The 20,764-nt window shown below is 39.5% G+C and overlaps 1 protein-coding gene across 1 annotated transcript in view; it reads left to right on the top strand.

The window, feature by feature from the left end:
* The window catches only part of LOC114922226, a 20,592-nt gene extending 1,767 nt beyond the window's left edge, over positions 1-18,825 (top strand). Inside the window, exons 2-6 of the mRNA XM_029283027.1 lie at positions 10,907-11,109; positions 16,146-16,199; positions 16,309-16,407; positions 18,373-18,537; positions 18,625-18,825. Of these exons, the coding sequence (XP_029138860.1) occupies positions 10,907-11,109; positions 16,146-16,199; positions 16,309-16,407; positions 18,373-18,537; positions 18,625-18,825 (722 nt within the window). The remainder of the gene's footprint in view (positions 1-10,906; positions 11,110-16,145; positions 16,200-16,308; positions 16,408-18,372; positions 18,538-18,624) is intronic.
* Positions 18,826-20,764: the final 1,939 nt, after the last annotated feature.

Here is a 20,764-nt window from a genome sequence, read left to right as displayed (position 1 = left end):
TGGATCTCGGGGGGTAGTTCGTTCCAGAGGGCGGGGGCACCCACAGAGAAGGCCCTCCCCCTGGGGGTCGCCAGCCGACATTGCTTGGCCGACGGCACCCTGAGGAGACCCACTCTGTGGGAGCGTACCGGTCTATGGGAGGGAATCTGTGGCAGAAGGCGGTCTCGGAGATAACCAGGTCCTAAACCTATCCCTATCCCAAAAGGTGTAAAAGAAGACTGCATTCTAGCAAGTTATTGTTTGATTTATATATTAATAATATGATTGAAGTCTTTGCTAAATCACATTTTCACTTCCCATTCTTGCCCATTGTCCATGGTTCCCATCCTTCTCCTTCTTCTGATGATGCAGCTATTCTCTCCATAACACAGATAGACCTGGGTAGACAGAATGGGGTATCTCAGTGTAGCCAGCTCGGCCCAGCCAGCCCACCACTGCCAACTTGCCTCTGCCAATTCACTGCCACCAAGTAATTGCAAGACAACTCAACACAGCCAATTCGCTATGGGGACAATTTGCCGTGGGCATCCAGAGGAAGAGCATGGTGGGCAGGCAGGCAAGCAAGCAGGTGGGCAGAATGCAGAGCGGCGGTGGAAGCAGTGGATAAGGCAGGCAGCAGGGGAGGCAGCGGAAGCTGGGGGCCTCCCATTTTCACACCTCCACTGCCGGTCACTTGCTCTGAACTCTACCCACTTGCTTGCTCACCTGCCCCCCAGCTCTCCCTCTAGTGGGAAGCCCCTGGCTACTGCACTCTGCACTCTGCCCACCTGATTACTCACCCGCCTGCCCGCCCTACTCTCCCTCTGGCTGCCTGTGGTGAGTTGTCCTCACAGCAAATTGGCTGTGCTGAGTTGTTCTGCAACGATTTGATGGTAGTGAGTTGGCAGAAGCAATTTGGCATTGGTGAGCTGGCAGCAGGGAGCTGTCCATGCCGAACTGACTGCACTGAGTCGTCTAGACGCTTTAAAGCATTATCTTCCTATTGACCTAGAGCAGGGCCCCCCAACCTTTTGGGCACCAGGGACCAGTTTTATGGAAGACAAATTTTCTATGGAGGGGGGGGGGGAATGATTTCATACGCTACCTAAATCCCACATATACACAGATGAAACTTTGCTCACTTGTGTGGACTGGTACTGGTCCACAGCCCGGGGATTGGGACCCCTGACCTAGAGAATGCTGTAAGATCAATTACTCTAAAATAACAATTCTATTATTTTCCAGGAAGCTTTTCATGTCCCTGATTACCTAGAAGATTAACAATAGACCTATTGAGCAAGTTATAACCTTAAAGTATCTAGGCATATACTTTAAATCATGTACTCACTGGATCAATCAAGCAAAGAATCACATTATCAGAGTCCTAAAACCATATTTCGCCATTATTGCATATGCATGTCAACACAGTAATAACTATGTAGCAACAGCTATCAAATTATTCAAGGTAAATTAGCAGGGCCAGTTATATTGTTCAAAAGAAACAGGTCTACAAAAAGAGGAGGGGGAGTTGCACTATATGTAAGAGAACACTACATATCTATAGAAATGCACATGATCCAAGATAAAATCTCTCCAGAATGTATATGGGTCAATATAAAAGAGAAAAAAAGTGACATTGCCATAGGTGTATATTACAAGCCACCCAACCAATCAGAAGAAATAGATAAACTCTTTGCCAACCAGTTAACAAATATAGGAAGTATACCACAGTAGTAATGGGAGACTTCAATTGGGAGACAAACTCTGCAGTGAGTTGGAGATCAAACAAATTCCTAACCAACTTAGCCAACAACTTTGTCACCCAAAAGGTGGAGGTGGGAACTAGATGTAAAGCTATACTGGACTTAATCCTTACTAATAGAGAAGAAGTGATAGAGGGAATTGAAATTGCCGGAACCCTGGGTGAAAGTGACCATGTCATACTGGAATTTAATATAATGCAAACACTAGTGATAGAAAACAATCCAAGCAGTGTCTTAACATTCAAAAAAGCTGACTTTAACAAATTCAGAGAGAACCTAGGAAAGATCCCATGGATGGGAATCCTAAGGGGGAAAACAACACAAGAAGCATGGGAAACTCTGAAAAATGCAATCATAAAAGCCCATATCAGCACAATACCACTGAAAAAAACAACAAGAAATTCAAGAAGAAATCAGCATGGCTGCACAAAGATCTCTCTGACAAACTGAAAGACAAAAAATGACAAATACAAAAAATGGAAAAAGTGGCAAATAACTAAGGCTGATTATCAGCAGACAGCCAGAACATGCAAAGATGAAGTCAGGAAAACAAAGACTTGCAACAGAAGAAAGATGAAGTCAGAATGAACAAAGACTTGCAACAGAAATCAAGGCTAATAAAAAAAAGTTTCTTCCAACACATTAACAAGAAGAAAAAAGTCAAGGAAACAGTAGGTCCACTAAAGAGAGAATATGGCAAGGAAATAATAGGCAACAGGGAGAAAGCAGAACTGCTTAACGCATACGTTGTATCAGTCTTCACACAAAAAGAAACTATAGTCCAACATACCCCAAAAAAAAAACACTGCAAAAGACAAACTAGAAACAAAAATTAAAATAAGCAAGAAAATGGTAAGAAAATACCTATCCGACCTTGATGAGTATAAATCACCGTGACCTGACAGATTACATCCCAGAGTTTTGAAGGAGCTGGCAGGTGTTATCTCAGAACCATTGCACCACATCTTTCATAAATCCTGAAGCACCATGGAAGTACCTGAGGATTGGAAAAGGTCTGATGTGGTTTCCATCTTCAAGAAAGGGGGAAAAAATGGACCCAGGAAACTACAGACCAATCAATTTAACATCAATATCTGGGAAGATCCTAGAAAAGATAATAAAAAACCAGATCTGCAAACTACTAGAAGCAAACAAATTTATAACTAGTAGCCAGCACGGGTTTGTTAAAAACGGATCATGCCAAACCAATCTTATTTCATTCTTTGACAACGTGGCTAAACTAGTAGACCAGCAAAATGCTGTGGACATAGTATATTTAGATTTCAGTAAGGCATTTGATAAAGTAGACCACAACCTACTCCTTGGTAAACTAGAAAAACATCACTACCAGATGGATCTGTAGCTGGCTGGCAAACTGTACTCAACAAGTAGTCCTTAATGGCACCATATCCACATGAAGAGAAGTAAGCAGTGGGGTACCACAAGGTTCCGTCTTAGGCCCAATACTCTTCAATATATTCATAAATGACTTAGATGAGGGAATTGAAGGGGAACTCATCAAATTTGCAGATGACACCAAACTGACAGGAGTAGCCAACACCCCAGAAGACAAACTCAGGATCCCAAAAGATCTTGACAACTTGAACAATGGGCCCTATCCAACAAAATGAGTTTCAATGTGGAGAAAAGCAAAGTTTTACATTTAGGCAGAAAAAATCAAAGGTACAAGTAGAGATTGGGCAAGACCTGGCTTAAAAACAGTAACTGTGAGAGGGACCTTGGAGTCCTAGTGAACTATCACTTGACTATGAGCCAGCAGTGTGCAGCAGCCACCAAAAAAGCTAATACAATCCTGGGTTGTATATACAGAGGCATAGAATCAAGATCATGCGAAGTATTAGTACCACTTATAAAACCCTAGTAAGACCACACCTGGAATACTGCAGCCAAATTTGGTCACCATATCACAAAAAAGATGTTGAGAGTCTGGAAAAAAAATTAAGAGAAGAGCAACTAAGATGATTAAAGGCCTGGAGACTAAAACATACGAAGAACGGCTGCAAGACTTGGGTTTGGCTAGTCTAAAGAAAAGAAGAAATAGGGGAGACATGATAGCAGTATTCCAGTATTTGAGGGGCTGCCACAAAGAAGAGGGGGTCAACTTATTCGCCAAAGCACCAGAAGGAAGGATGAGAAACAATGGTTGGAAACTGATCAAAAAGAGAAGCAACCTGGAATTAAGGAGGAATTTCCTGACAGTGAGGACAATTAACCAGTGGAAAAGCTTGCCCCCAGAAATCGTGAACGCTGCATCACTGGAGATTTTTAAAAAGAGGCTAGACAGTCTCTTGTCTGAGATGGTATAGGTTCTCCTGCTTGAGCAGGGGGCTGGACTAGAAGACCTCCAAGGTCCCTTCCAGCTCTAGTCTATTCAATCCAAATGTTTAAAGGACATAACCTGGATTCCTTATTTCACCCTTAATTTTCTTACTCAGCTGTAATTAGGCTGCATCTCCAATAAGGCTGTTAAATTTTTAACAATAGCCATGGCTTTCAGAGATCACCCGGTGCCTTCCTTACAGTATTAATTGCTTCATGTTTTTCTATATACATAGCCGATGTGTTTTTATATTTGATATGTTGCAATATCTTCTTTTAAATATTAGTCTTAGACTGTAAAATAAAAGGAGCAAGTTATGTGGAAAATAAGTTGAAGATGTGCAAGGAACAACAGGTGGAAACTATGCTAGATAGAAAAGAAGGGTTGGTCCTTAAAAAAGACCATGGCTTAGGTAAATCAATCATACTAGCATCCACAAAGACCTTGAGTTTAGGGAGCAGATTCCAGACATTCGTATTTATTGGGAAAGTGGTTTCAAAGAAATGAGCTAAAGGATGACACTGATATAGATATTGATTGATCTCTCAGGTGCAGATTGATTCAAACTTTTTGACAAATTCATTGACATGATAGATTAATATCTGATTCCTACTGTACTTCAGCTCCAGGGCTTTGCAACAGTGGTTCATTCTTCTGGAATGATCAGGCTTTTGTTTTTAAAAACGGGAATCAAAATAGGTGAAGCTGGGAGGGGTATTGTTTATTTATTTATAATATTTATAATATGTTTATACTCCCCATGCCAAACTTTCTGGATGGTGTACAATTAAAATATTTGACCTAAGATATAATTGAAAATGAACAAGTATTTCTTATGTATACAATGCTAATACAAATCTCCTTTGGTAAGTAATAGTTGTCGCCTATGGGTCATTTGAAATCATGAATAAGCCAATTTGAGTCTGAAAAGAAACTGAAAATTAGATTGAAATCTTCCTTAATGACATAAGTATAAGGGAGTTTCATGACCACATGAATCTCCCGAATCATAGGTTCAGGGGAGATTTTATAAGCAAGATTTTATTTTTTGCTTTATTAAAGGTCAGATCAATATTTACTTGACGTTAATAATAGTTAGCTGTGTTGCTACGTTTAGGACAGCCTTTCCTAACCAGATTATGTATGTTATATTGCAGTGGTGGTGAACCTATGGCACGCGTGCCAGAGGAGGCACTCAGAGCCTCTCTGTGGGCATGCGTGCCTTCACCCCAGCCCTGCCTCCCCCCATGGCCCCCTCCTCACCAGCAGCCCCCCGGAGGAGAGTCGCCCCCAGGTGCAGCCTGCGCAGAGCAGCGCAGCCAAGGACATGGTAGCTGGGTAGCAGGGCTCTGCCTTTGTGCTCCGTCATGAGCAGATGATGATGCAGGGCATGGGCAGAGGGTGTGGCCACCATGGCACTGCTGGGCTGCCTGGGTGATCTGTTGCGGTGGGCCGTGGAGGTGGGTGGCCCTGCAGGCAGGCAGGGCATGGGGTGGCAAGCAGGGCGGGGGTGGGGTGGTTTTGGGGCACTCGGTCTCTAAAAGGTTCGCCATCACTGTTATATTGAATCATTGGTTATGCTGGCTGGGATACTATCCTGATCAAAACTAGACCTTCAATTGCTACTAGTATTTCTATGGTAAATGTCGTCAGAAGGACTTTTATTGGGACTTTAGCAGAAAAAAAATAACACCTTTTCTCACACGTACTGGTCCTTCTGAAAAATTCATGCTGCAGACCTCTGTCATCTAAATCAGGGCTCTTCAAACTTGGCCCTTTTATGACTTGTGGACTTCAACTCCCAGAATTCCTCAGCCAGGCACGCTGGCTGAGGAATTCTGGGAGTTGAAGTCCACAAGTCATAAAAGGGCCAAGCTTGAAGACCCCTGATCTAAATCCACACCGAGCCCAACATATTTACTTTCATGTATGAACATCAGTGGTTATAAATAAAACATGAAGAGATACAATAGGAGGTCTCCTCTATGAGAGCCTTTTGCTACTGGACTGATTTAACTCATGGTTTCAGCTCATAATTCTTGTAAACATTATTTTTAGGTTCCTGAAATGATATGTCAGTGTCTCTAAGTCAGTGTCCTGTTTCTAACTTTCTTGTAGGTTTGTAGTGATCATTTCTTAATCTCCTATAACGACAACTAGAGGTTTTGGGTTGCAAGTGGGAAACCCAGCTTCCAGTTTCAGCTCTGTGCTGAATCATCATGAAACACAAACGTCGTTCTACTGAGATAACCATCTCTATTTTTTTTGCATAGCTAAGACAAGTCTATTAATAAAAAATATGTAATACAGTTTAATCCTATCCTTCCTCCAAATAGAGTCACATGGGCAAGCAGAACTACACATTCTTTTGTATAGATTTCTTTATGTAGATAAGACATTACCTTAAACATAATTTGGCAGAATTCAGCTGCTGTTCAGAGGGCACATGGTAAACAATACAATGAAATATCAATTGTGTTTATAGAATGAGTACAACACACAGTTCCTAACTACTGGGAAAAATTGTGATACTATAGCATTCTAGTACATTTTTTTTCATATGAAAGAGATGGTCACCACAAGCACACACACACCCCTTTTGCACTATTCATTTAAAACTCTCACGGCAACTATTCATTTATTTTGCACCATTCATTCATCCATCTGAAAGAGAGTTGTTCTATACTATGTAGGTCACAAAATCATATTGTACAGGGCACAAAGTTTAACTTGCAAGAAGGCACATTCTGCTTGCTTTAAATTCAATTAAATTAAGTTCCTGCATGGGGCATGGGATTGAACTGAATTGTCTATGACTAGGAGAAACTCCATGTTACTCTTACATGTCGGGGAAGCTACCTTATAATCAGTAATAACCCAAATACCTTACCACATATGCCTTGGGTTCATAGGATCTTGAAAAGAATTCTGTACTGTCTGACTATAGGCCAGTTTTGCTCTTTTTATAGCACGTCACAAATCAGTGCTATATCAGTGCTATATCAGTACTATGGTAAGTGCTATAACTGGGGGAAGATTATTATTTTTATTTTATTTTTTGCCCCTGAAACCAGATAATCAGAATTCCAAGCTGCACTGTAATTGATGGAATACCACAGAAAGATCACAATCAACAGAAGAACTCAGTAAACTTTCTAACCAATCTGTGCTAACAAATCTGGACAATAACATATTGGCCGACAGATTGGAAGAAGTCAGTCTACATTCCAAAAAAAGGAGACTTAATAAAATGTGCAAACTATTGTACAATAATATTAATTTCACGCACTAGCTAGAATCAATTGTGAACAATAAAGAACAAGCTGGAAGCTTTCATACTGTTTTTGACTAAGATAATGATGAAAGCTAAGAGGCATCAGCAAGAAGGAATAAATGATGAGATTTGCATGATGACTTAATCACAGTTGTGTCATCATTCTTATATTGGTGCAATATCAGGCAATATTCTACTTTTCTCAAGATCCCAATTATGTCTTTCATAATATTTTTGCAGGACAAAGAATTAAAGACCAACCATATCGAAGATAAACAGTTCCATGCAGTTGAAATACTGTATTATTAGTTATTTGTAGTACAAATAAGCACTTAAAAGAATACAGGTAGTCCTCAACTTAAAGCCACAATTGAGCCCATAATTTCTGTTGCTAAGTGAGACATTTGTTACATTTGCCCCATCTTACAACCTTTCTTGCCACAGTTGTTAAGTGAATCACTGCTGTTGTTAAGTTAGCAATACGGTTGTTAAGTGAATCTGGCTTCCCCATTGACTTTGCTTGTCAGAAGGTTGCAAAAGGGGTTCACATGATCCCAGGACACTGTAACTATCATAAACATGAGTCAGTTGCCAAGCATCTGATTTTTGACCATAGGAATTCTGCAATGGTTGTAAGTGTGAAAAATGGTGATAACTCACTTTTTTTTCCAGTGCCATCGTAACTTCAAACAGTCACTAAGCGAACTGTTGTAAGTTGAAGATTACCTGCATATGCCTCCTTTGTTTAAAAAAAACATCAGTTAAGATGAGAGGCCCATCTATTAGGACAGTGTATGTTTTTGTAAGCCAGGGAGATGACTTCCAAGATCTATTTCAATGTTAACATGCTGTACAGTAATTTTAGGTCTGTATCAAAATAGTAAGATGTGCGGTGCCTTTGTTAATTTTAGCCAAAACTATAGAGGATCTATGGCAGATACGTCACCATGTCATGGAAAACTTGCTCTGGGGAAACTTGAACTAGGAATTACAGCACTTTCTACTTTTCATAATATACTTTGTTAGAAAGGAGGGGGCACTAGGAGAAAACAGAGAGCAAAACTGAAATACGTAGGTGGTTTCGGAAAAGTCCATGTTGAGCGAGAGAGAGAGGGGAATCTGAAGGATAAGGGGGACCTTATTCACGTGACCAAAGCCCTATTTCCTTTTTTCTCAATGAGAAAAAAAGAGGAACTTCAAAAAAAATTACTTGCTGCTCCAATACGTTACTCTTCCGCCCTGAAACTCTATCAAGAATAACTGGGGGGAGAGATATTTTTTTGCCCTGAAACCAGAGATCAGAACCCAAACTGCAGTGTAATCTTGGACATTTTGTGTCCCACGAAAATGAAAGCCTCTGTTCTTCAAAAGGCCCCCAGAATGGGCTGCAGGATTAAACTTCTCAAGCAGGCGAACAGAGATCACCCCACGAAGTGGAAAGCCTCAGGATGCATCCAAGTGGTAAGACAAGAAAAAAAATGCTTTCTACCTGTTGTTCTTATGTGAAAAAAGAGGCTTATTTGTGTTTTTTGCCATGAAAGCCAAGTTGGATGAGTCAATGACAAGAAGAGGTATCATCAGGGTCACATTAGTTAAAAGGAGTGTAGAGCACCTAAGTTTGCAGTTTTATGTTACATTTTAAGGTACATAGCTTGGCGTAACCTGAAGTGCAAACTCTGATATGCATTTCCAGCTTAAAGGGACACAGATTTCAGTTCAGAAACATCCTGGATTAGTTGATTGATTAATGGATTGATTATGTGCCATCAAATTGTTTTTTACTCTTAACAACCACAAAATAGATTTTTTTCTATCATGAGCTATCCCTAACCTGGTCCTTCAATGGTGTACTCAGTGCCTGAGTTCATCCACCTTGCTGCTGGTCATCCTTGGTCATCTGGTCATCCTGGTCATCTTTGTCCTTCTACCCTTCCCAGTTTTAAAGTCTTCTCCAGAGAGCTGGGTCTCCCCACAATGTATCTGAAATAAGATAAATTGAGCTTTGTCATTTGAGTCCTGAGTGAGAACTCTGGGTTGACTTGTTTGATGATCCATCGATTGGTTTTCTTGGCTGTCTACAGTATTCTCAGGAGTCTTCTCCAACACCAAAGTTGAGCAGGTAGATAATCTTAGCCTCTGGATATAATAACATTACAGGAGATGTGTGTTTGGTTGATAATGTGTACTACTCCATCTACTTCAAAATGTGAATCAGATGTCCTTATTAGAAATCTGCTCTGATGACACTGCAGGTCTAGATTGGAAATTATCAGCAGTCTTTATGTGCACAATTGAGTTTTGGCAGAGGAATAGGAGGATATACTGTTCAATAATATTTAGATTATTGATGTACTGATGATGATGATGATGATGATGATGATGATGATGATGATGATGATGATGATGATGATATCCATTCAGTCGAATCCCATTCTTGGCAATTCTCTGGGTCAGGTCTCTCCTTATCTTCCGATCTTGCACTATTTTTTGAGTTTTTTTATGCTCTGGCTGGTGTCAGCTTTATTACTGTACTATAATTTATCTTTGGAGAAAGAAAAAATAACTTTGGATTTTCTATCATATGCAATGGAGAATTCTACAAAACAATCATTTGAGTACTATAACTGATTGACTGATGGAGATGTAGCCAATCCATTTCCTTTTGAAAACAATAAAGCAGGAGCACTAGATTCAGAGGCGACCAAACACTTGATCAAGTATCTTCTACTAGTGTCCAGTGCTATAATCCAAGACTTTCCTAAACTGCCTGAGATTAAGACTCCCAACATGCTTATTCTGGCCAAGACTAAAAAGACTTGTAATCAGGTGTACTATATATTTTGATCAGCTGGTTGGGGAAGGTTAAATTAATGTTTTCATTGTGGCTATTGTTGCTACCATACCCCCTCAACTTTGGGTTACATCTTTCTTTCCTAGTTCCATCGATTTTCCCAGAAGATTCTCAGATTTGCTTTGAAGCATATGCAGGCACAGCCTACTAACATCTTAGTTATGGTTTTTAAGCAATTAACTGAAACCTCAACCTAACTGAAAAGGTCTCAGTTTGGTAGCCTTTATGTAAAATGAAATTCCCCTCAAATGGATTTCCCCAGTATGAATGATGAGATAATCGCATGACAAATCTGCAAACCAGATCTGGGATAAACATATTATTCCTGAGACGCTGTAGCAGGAATTTTATGGAAAAAACTTACTTCTAAATGGAGAATGAATAAGCTAATTTTAGATTATGGATTTAATGATTTATGGAGAGAGGGTCGCCCTACTTTTATGTTTTTTTCCCCATTGCTTCAATATACAGGTATGGTAAACATGTAAACATTGAGGTTTAACTCTGTAGAAAAAGAGGGGTCTTCAAAGCATATGATGTGGATGTGTACCTATTTTTCTCACAATGATGCTGTCTGATGCCACCAATGTTTTATAAGGATACAGTTCTGGCTTAAATACACTAGCATCCAATTTCCTGACTTTCCCCTAAATGTTTCTCTGTAACTTTCTCTCTATTTGTCTCAATCTTCTTTCTAGGTACAGTTCTCCTCCTCCTCCTCCTCCAAGTTCTTCTCAAGTTTGACATCCTTCTTGCTGCCCCTTCAGTTGGACTCCAAGAGGAGAAGGGATCTGGGCTTGAAGCCGCTGAAAAGAAGCTGGATCTTCAGAAAGAATTTAGCATGAGCTTAAAACTCTCACGGCAACTTCTTCACAAAACAAAGGACCTTACAAGAGACTATGTAAGTCTATTACCCTATCTTCTCAAATATTGTAAGTTAGCAGAGAAGAATTAAGGAGAAGGCAACTCCTACTTTTGAATTAGTTCTTCCATTCTCTTTTTTGTGTCCAATTTATTAACCAATCATCATCCTTTCTAAGGCTACTGGAATATAGTCTATTTGGGATGCCCTTAAAAACTATTTGCAAACTACAATTGGTCCTATGTGTTTACTCTTGTTGTTGGGAGTATATAATGTTGGTTTCATGGCCCTGCATTGGTTACTATCAGTATCTGAGTACATTTTAAGATATAACCTATAAACCATTTTATGGCTTGGCAACTGTGCATCTTGTAGGACTGCCTACTCTAATGAATATAAGCTCAGTGAATTAGATCAGAGAATATCTGATAGTGATGCCACATTGGGAAACTGAAGCAAAACATTTCTGCTTTTCAGTGGCAATGTCTATGCTATGGAACAAGCTTCTCATAGAAATTAGGTCCCATCCTTGTCATATGTGTTGGAAGCCTCTGTGGGAAGAATCCAGAGAAAGAAATATTTTGAGGAATATTAAAAAGGCAGAATATATTTCCCCAAAGGAATAATGGAGAAGATCTTAAAAAAGGACAGAAACCAGCCCCAGCTCCTCTCCCCCAAGCAGAAAACTCAGCAGAAGCCAGATTTTAGAAATGCAAATTCAATAATCCTTTCAGAAAGGTTTGAGCCTTCCAGCTAGAAACTGAAGAAATTAGGAAGACAAAGACCCCTAAAATCTACATATCCCCACACAAATTCTAAGGACTGGAACATAATACCAAAAGGGCACACTCAGACTCAAGTCAAAGTACATGACACAGGAAATACAAAGCCTCAAACAGGAAGAACTCCAACCAAAAGCCCAGAAGGTATAAAAACCCACCACTCCTAGCTACATGTGGTCAGTTTTTCCCACAGCCATCTTTCTGTCTGGCTTTCCTCTTCAATAAACTGCAACCTTCTTTCTAAAGCAAGGCTTTTCAACCTGTGGTACATTGGCACCTGGCAGGTGGTACGCGACCATCCTAGAAAGGTGGTAGCGGGGGAGGGGAATGAAGCGGGCGGGCAGGCAGATGTCTTGCTCGGCTGTGCCTTGGGGGGCACTTTTTTCAGTGCCATTGTAACTTCGAACAGTCACTAAGCGAACTGTTGTAAGTCGAGGACTACCTATACTTTATCACTTTTTTCCTTTTTTGGGGGGTGTCATCAAGTTTTTGACACCTTGCTGGGTGACTGGTGGTACTTGGATATTGCCATATCCGAAAAGTGGTATAATGGGTGAAAAGATTGAAAAGCCCTGTTCTAAAGCAGTCTCCATTTTGTTTATTCCCAGCTTGGACTGGACCCTGATGAAGATTTTTCTTTCAACACCTCTTAAAAGGGGAATTGATTTGAGAGCCTTACCCCAATTTTATAATGCCATCTTTACTTTCTTTTGATAGTTCATAGTAACATGTTTGTATGCTATGGTAGTATTTTACTGTTTTAGAGAAGTAATAGCAAAGGTATTTTACTTAGTTGTACTTGGATTTTATTATCTAGCCAAACAGAAATGTGAAAAATAGATAAACATATATAAATATAAATCAATAAATGTCAGTAAGGATGGAATAATAATTGTTTCTGTCCCTTATGTGGCAGACAGAAATTGGTGATTTGATCAGAAGAAGGCTGCAACCCCAGGGAAGAGGTTGGGCACTCTCAAATCCCTTCTCTCAGACCCCCCCCCCCCCATACCAAAAATTAAATGCTCTAACTCTGTCGTAGTATGCAGTTTGGGAATCATTACTGCCACCAACATATAATTATCCTGCTCTACTCTGCCTTGGTCAGGCCTTACTTGAACTATTGCATTCAGCCCTGCACACATCAGTTTAATTGTGGCGGTTGTTATGCAAATGTCATGGTCATTAAGCAAGCCAATAGTTCCTATGGGTTGGTTTTGCCAAAAAAAACAGAAGTAAATGCTGGCTTTCGGCAAAACTGTTGTAAAATGCCAAACAGTCATAACTGCCGGCCAGTTGCCAAACACCTGAAGTGCGCCGACATGATCACAGGGGGAGGAGGAGGCTGTCAGAACTTCAAATCCATTATAACTTCAAATGTTTGCTAGGGAACTGGTTTTAAGTTGAGGACTACCTGCAAAAAGGAAATAAAATCTACACTACCACTTGACTTGAAGTGTTGAAGTATATTACTAAGGAAATCAGTCCATCTTTCTCTGTGGGGAAATAGGCCATTCTCTTAATAAACATATAAAGCCACATTTTTAAAAAAAAAAAGAAAGAAAGGGAAAATGGAAGTCAGAGTTTCCTAAATATTATGCTTGGGAAGAGAAAAATACAGGGCTCATCAGATCAGAGATAGATGAACCACCAAGAGAAAAATTATAGAAACAGACAAAATATGCATTTTCTTAAATATATAAAAATAGATAAGATTCTGAGAAAACCCCCAAATGATGCTGATGACTCAGAAGCAACTGTGATATAAAGAGGTCTTGATCCGTGTAAAGCACATAAGGAATGATCCTGTATAGAAACAATAATTTCCAGGGGGGGAAAGATTATTTAAAACAAATAGAGAGAAAAGAAATGTTGCATAGCTTTTTAGCTAACTTTTATCATTCCTCTAGAAATCAGAATCTGGGGAAAAAAATTCCTCCTGAAAATTCCAATTTTAATCAGAGGGTAGAGTAGAATCTTATTCTCTCGTTGTTCACCCCCATCCCCAATGTGCAACTTCTGACTTATTTGTTTGATTTATATCCCACCCTTTGTAAAGGGGTTTGAGGTGTCATATATCACATTCACTCCTCCTCTTTCCAGTGGTGGGATTCAAATATCTGAACAACCGGTTCTCTTATAGGATGCAAGCCTGGGCCTCCGAGGCCTAGAACAGACTTAAGGAAATGGCATCCATGCACTTCTGGTGGGCCATTCTAGGCCTGGGAAGCCTCCTCCAGGCCTCTGAGGCCTAGAACGGACTTCCGGAAGTGATATCCATGCATTTCCGGTGGGCCGTTCTAGGCCTGGGAGGCCTCCTCCAGGCCTCCCAGGCCTAGACTGGACTTCTGGAAGCAGTGCACATTCAGCTGGCTCTCCGAACTCAGCAAAATTTAGCTACCGGTTGTGCCGAACTGGTGCGAACCAGCTGAATCCCACCACTGCCTCTTTCACCCACAATAACAACCTTCTGAGGTGAGTCAAGATAGAATGACTGGCCCAGGCTCATTCAACGATCTTCCATGGCTGAGGGGAGACCAAAGAACTGGCCATACATATGTGAAGCATATGTGGATATGTGGAGAATAAGTGGAGAAACTTACAAAATTTCCACCCTCATTGAACTAAACAGATGTTTTAAATATATTACTTCTAGTATTGATTAATAAATTGGCCAAATCAATAAAACTGAGCAACTGACTAATAAGATCTAAATAATACATTTTTAAAAAAATGTGATTATCATCTTGTCTTCTAAATGAAAGGTGAATAAAATGTGAGAAACTTTCCGGACAAAAATTAGATTTGGGTGCAGGAAATAATTTCACAGTACTTTTATGGCTGTGTTTTTTTTCTTATAAGATTTGATTGAGAGAAGTGCTATGATGCATCCAAAAGTCAGTTTAAAAGGTACCATTGAACACTGTTTCAAAGTCAGAGTGTTGCTGTAAAAAAAGTCCTTTCTATTGGAAAATTCAACATTTGGATGCATGTTTTCAGTAGTTTATTATTTGGCCCCTAGAGGCCAGTGATGTAACATTTTGCGAAGGAACTCTACACTTGTGCTTCTTTTTCTTGCACAAGTTTTCTTCATTTTCTTATCTATGCATTCACATTCCTTCTCTGTCAGCTTTTTTCCCCAAGGCATTCATCACTTCCAGAGCTTGTCCCTAGGGAATGACTGGGAAATTCTTGGAATTGATTCATTTAACAACTGTGGGAAGAAAGGTTGCAAAATGGGGGGGGGGGGGGAACTCACTTAATAACTGTCTTGCTCAGCAATGGCTCAGTTGTGGTCATAAGTCAAGGACTACCTGTATTTTCCATTTTGGGCTCAAATCTTCACATACTGTCTCCCAGGCAATCTTACCACATAGGATTGTTGTTAAAATCAGACAGAACCAGTCCATAATGTACATCACCATCTTAAAGGAATGGTAGAGAAACTGAAATTTTGAGTTGTTGTTTTTTTTCTGCTGCTGCTGCCTCCATCAAATCTTTTTTTCCAAATCTGAAACTTTTCTGTTTTGTAATGTGAAATTTGTAACTGGGAATTAGTAATGTGAAATGTAGGACAAGGCAGATAGACTCAGTAGATGAGACTGAGAAGCCAACATTTATTGCTTACCTTTAAAAGAACAGTTCACATTTGCTTTTTTTTTTGCACTGAGTAAAACAAAAAACAAAAACCTTGCTCTTCATAAAACAGTGCTTCTTCTTCCATACCTGAGTTACTATAAATATCTGTAGCCGCCACTGTTACAGGTAGATTTTGACTTATGACTGGTCACTTAATAACCGTTTACGATTATGACCGATCTGAAAAAAACTATTTATAACCCGGATTCAAAGTTCAATTATCCAGAGTCCATATGACTGAATTCTGGGTGCTCACCAACCAGCCTGCATTTATGGCCATTTGCAGCAGCCTGCAGCTATGTGCTTGCCTTTTTATGACGTTTTCTTTGAAAAACAGAATCTGAATCTGTTTTTTGGAAAAAATGCATTCAGACTGAATAATGGGTTTCCTTACCCATCCCAGTGTTAGCTTAACAACCACCTTTTTACAATCCTCATAATTTACAACCATAATGGGCAGGCTCCGTTAAGGTTGTAACTTGAGGACTATCTGTATTTAAAGCAGATATTGACTCTTGGAAAATATACTGTACTTGATTAAAGATGCAGAGCTTTAGTATCACATGTCCTTATCACTCAAAACCTCCCCTTTGGGTTAACTGTTGGAGATCTCTTGAAACATTGGCCCTTTGCATTTTATCCCACCTCCCTCAGGAATCCAGCAGTAAAAAGGAGACATTCTGGTTCAACATTCTTGGAGTGATAGCTGTGAGTTATCACACCATTCTCTAGTCAAGTAATATATGCTTCTTCTTCATGCTTTGCTACAAGGTTGGTTGAAAATCTATTTACAGTCATATTCACTCTCTTTTTCCAGCTTTTGGACCGTTTATCTGGAGCTGAGGTCCCTTTTATTTCCCACCTGAAGCACCTTCCCTCAACCAGCATTGATTTTCACACATGGATCTCTCTTTCAGTAAGAATATATATAATTTACCTTTGCGTTTTGTAATAATTTTATTCAATAAAATTCTCAAAGTTCTTCCAAAGGCTAATGAAAAAAAGAAAGAAAGAAAGGCATTTATTACAAGCACCAATCACGAAATACATCAGGTTGAATCCAGATTAAGCCTGGTGTATTGGGGCTACAAAAAGGCTGGATGTCCTGCAATGAATTAATTTTCAATATCTCCATCACCATCTAGTACAGTGGTTCTCAACCTGTGGGTCGGGACCCCATTTGGGGTCGATCGACCATTTCACGGGGGTCGCCAAGCAAGGCTGTCCGCCATTTTTTTTGTCCATTTTTTGTCCGCCATTTTTTCCCCTTTTCCGGCGGGTGCCTTACCTCCCTTGGGCTGGGCCAGCTGGTGGTCGGCCTGCTCCGTCTCTGCCGCTTGCCAGCTACGCCTCGGCCGGTGCAGGGGGCAGAACCACGCATGCGCGGCGCTCCCGGGCAGGGAAAGTCCTTGACTTACGACCGGTTGGGTAGTCCTCGACTTACGACCGGTTTAGTCCTCGACTTATGACCGGTTGGGTAGTCCTCGACTTACGACCGGTTTAGTCCTCGACTTACGACCGGTTTAGTCCTTGACTTACGACCGGTTGGGGTCACGGCATTAAAAAGGTTGAGAACCACTGATCTAGTAGCCTTGTGATTTTTGAAGTCTAGCTATGATAGGTCTCATCTTTCAAAAGTCAGAGTACATCAGTTTTTAACATGGTGCTCTCAAAGTGCCAAATTTGGTACAAGGCCTTTGAATGAAGGCAACTGAAGTATCACTGTAAAGTTCCACTCTTACTGGTAATCATCCACCAGTGCCTAGAGAAAAAGGAACACGTTCATGTTCCTTTTAATAAGGCAACTTGATGGTTGGAAGCCAGAAATAATGGATTCAATTGGCTAGGAAGACAGGATACTTAACAGCTGGAAAGAAGGCAGTACTTATTCACCAACTTATATAATTTAACCTGTTCTTCTATCAAACTCACTGTCTCCACAAAGAATGCTAACAATTGTAATTTATTTATAGCGCAATCAATGCTAAGTAACCCTCACAGAGAACTTGAGTTCTAAACAAGTCAAGAGTGTTGCATGCAAGGACTGCCCAAAAGTCACAACTAGCCAGCATCAGTATTCTAGGTGCTTATTGGATAATAACCAATGCCAACATCACAGCTGCAGTTCATCAATTTTTGGAAGCCTCTAATTACAGTTGTGTATTAATAAATGCACTCTTGTAAACCATAGCATCCACAGGGAGAGCAAGAAAAAACAAATATAGACATGCACATAGTGGTGTTATCATTCAAATATTGTGAGACGTATTGTACTTGAAACAGATGTCATGACGCTACTACAATTGATTCATTTGCATAATAATGTTTTGATGCACTTAACATTTTGATGTTATTAAGATTTGTCATGGACACTTCTGTTGTAAATTATTTTAGTACTGATTAAAATAATTCTCCAGAAGCTGTGGATTTTCACAACTTCTCCAACACTGGAGGTTTTTAAAGAAGAGATTGGACAACCATTTGTCTGAAATGGTATAGGGTTTCCTACTTGAGCAGGGGGTTGGACTAGAAGACCTCCAAGGTCTCTTCCAACTTTTTTTTTCTGTATTCTGACTAGTTTTGCTTGGAATGGAAATTTTTGGATCAAAAATGCTTAGTAAATTGTGTGGTACATTTCACCAGGCAATATAGGTATGGAACTAAGCAAACCATTTTCAGCCAGAATATGGTAAACTAACACAAGTAACATTTTCTTGCTAGAGTGACGTTCCTCCTGTCTCCAATTCTTAATGTGTTTGTTGAGATGGATGGCCGGGAGCTTCCCTAATATTTTTCAGAGCTGCCCATTTTGACAATAATGCTTGGATACTTCAGCAGTTGACTTTGTTGTATTTGCGTTCTAACCCTTTCTTCCCTTCAGGATGCCAGACGCCTGTCGCAGATAGCCAAGACCCTTTCATTTTATCACAGATTGGTACAACAGCTGAGGAACTTTGAAGCAATCAAAGAAAATTCTGAATTCTCCTCTCAGTTTGAAGATATTGATATTAACCTCCGAGATCTTGGTCATCAAGTGGATTACCAGGTAGCTTGCCTGTTTTGGGGGGAGCTCAGATGAGGGAAAAGCATCCTTTGGCTTTGGCCATGTTATTCAGCTTTCATTTTCCTATAGATTACACTTTGGGGCCTGTCATCTAATATCCAGCCTGAATCAACTCTTCAGATCCTTCAACACCACAGTCAGTGGACGAACCGCCAAGAAGTATATATTGTCCTTCGTTCTCTCGAAAGCTTCCTGGTTCGTGTTGCACGAGATTTTTTGATGCTCAGGATGAGGGTGCCCAAAGTGGCTTCACCTTCTAAGTTTTTCTAATCTTAACATTTCCTGTTTTAAACCCCATCGCCCTATTCCAAACAGCCAAGGAATGCGGGCATCCTGGTATTTCAGTGACAATACTGTTCTGTAAATTATCTAAAATATCTATTTTATATATTTATTTATTTTTCTAAGTATTTTATTATTTTAACTTATTTGTTAAAGCAGTGTTTTGGCTAGGTTTACATAAGCAACTGTTTACAGAATGCACTTTCTCAAAACAATGTGATAAAATAAAAGTATTTTTTTTCCAAAGGTCAGAAAGAATTGGCAACAAGTTTGCAGGGAATTTTAAATATTGTGTTTATCCATAAAAATATGGGTGGCTACTACTTTGCTTCATCTATTTTTTTTAAATGGCTATTTATTCAAATGGGGCAGAGAATCATGAGGGTATCTACAGAAAGATATATAATATATAATCCCAATGGATTATGGATAAATGATTCTGAAATTTTCTAAAACAGATCTGAGTAAATATGCATACACCATAAAATATATGTTTTGAGTGATACTGCCTTTTCTAAGCTTGAACTGGTCATTTCATGCTTTTAAATTTTGGTTAATAAAAGTATTATTTAAATTTGATTGCCTGATTAATTGGTTGATCAAAAGAGAGTTTGTCATGTCATATAATAATAATAATAATAATAATAATAATAATAATAATAATAATAATAATAATAATAATAATAATAATAATAATAATAATAATAATAATAATAATAATAATAAAAAAAAAAGTTGGAAGGGACTTTGGAGGTCATTGTGCTCAGGCAGGAAGCCCTATATCATTTCAGATAAATGGCTTTCCAGTCTCTTCTTAAAACTTCCAGTGTTGGAGCATTCACAGCTTCTGGAGGCAGGTTATTCCACTGATTAATTGTTCTAACTGTCAGGAAATTTCTCCTTAGTTCTAGGTTGCTTTTCTCCTTGATTAGTTTCCATCCGTTGCTTCTTGTCTTGCCTTCAGGTGCTTTGGAGAATAGCTTCTCCCTCTTCCTTGTGGCAACCCCTGAGATATTGGAACACTGCTATCATGTCACCCCTCATTCTTCTCTTCATTAAAGTAGACATACCCAATTCCAGCAACCGTTCCTTATACATTTTAGCCTCCAGTCCCCTAATCATCTTTGTTGCTCTTCTCTGTACTCTTTCTAGAATCTCAACATCTTTTTTACATCGTGGTGACCAAAACTGGATGCAATATTCTAAGTGTGAGGCATTGTAGAGTGGTATTAACACTTCACGTGATCTTGATTTTATCCCTCTGTTAATGCAACCTAGCACTGTGTTGGCTTTTTTGGCAGCTGCAGCACACTGCTGGCTCATATTTAAGTGATTGTCCACTAGGATTCGAAGATCAGTCAATTTGTCTGTATTTTAACCTAAAATCCAATGTCAACATATTTAAGCAGTATATAACATTGTATTATATCCACACATGTCATACAACCTGCCTTGCCTACCCTACAAGGTTCCATCCAAAAAAGGTGCCGGAACTCCGTTCTGGGTGTTCTATGACAAAAAAAAGCCTGATTATATCTATTTAACTCATATTCATCAGCAAAAGAAAATCTCTTGTTGCTGGCTGAATTCACCTGGTAGAGGTTTCCTGTTTGGTCCTAATTCCATTGTGAAACTCTACTGACTTTCCTAAGGCCTCTATCTTGACCCCTTTCTTCAGGCTTTCTCTTTCTCCTCTCAGAACTCCCTTCTATGGTGAAGAAAGTATGATAACTATATATAGTTATCTATAGAATCCGTAGACTTTGTCCTTCTAGTGCTGAGATCTATACTTATAAGGTTTGTTACCTTTGACCTTGTAGAAATGTTCAGAAAGAGTTTTATTATTAGCATTGCCTTTAAATAAGCTGCTAGATTTAATTTTGAGATAGAAAATTTAAATAGCAACTCCCTAATTAGTAAACCTCAA

This window comes from Protobothrops mucrosquamatus, unplaced genomic scaffold (assembly GCF_001527695.2).
Source record: "Protobothrops mucrosquamatus isolate PMUCROS unplaced genomic scaffold, P.Mucros_1.0 scaffold8, whole genome shotgun sequence".
In the NCBI taxonomy this organism is placed as follows: Eukaryota; Metazoa; Chordata; class Lepidosauria; order Squamata; family Viperidae; genus Protobothrops; species Protobothrops mucrosquamatus.
This window is presented reverse-complemented; position numbering and strand designations above follow the sequence as displayed.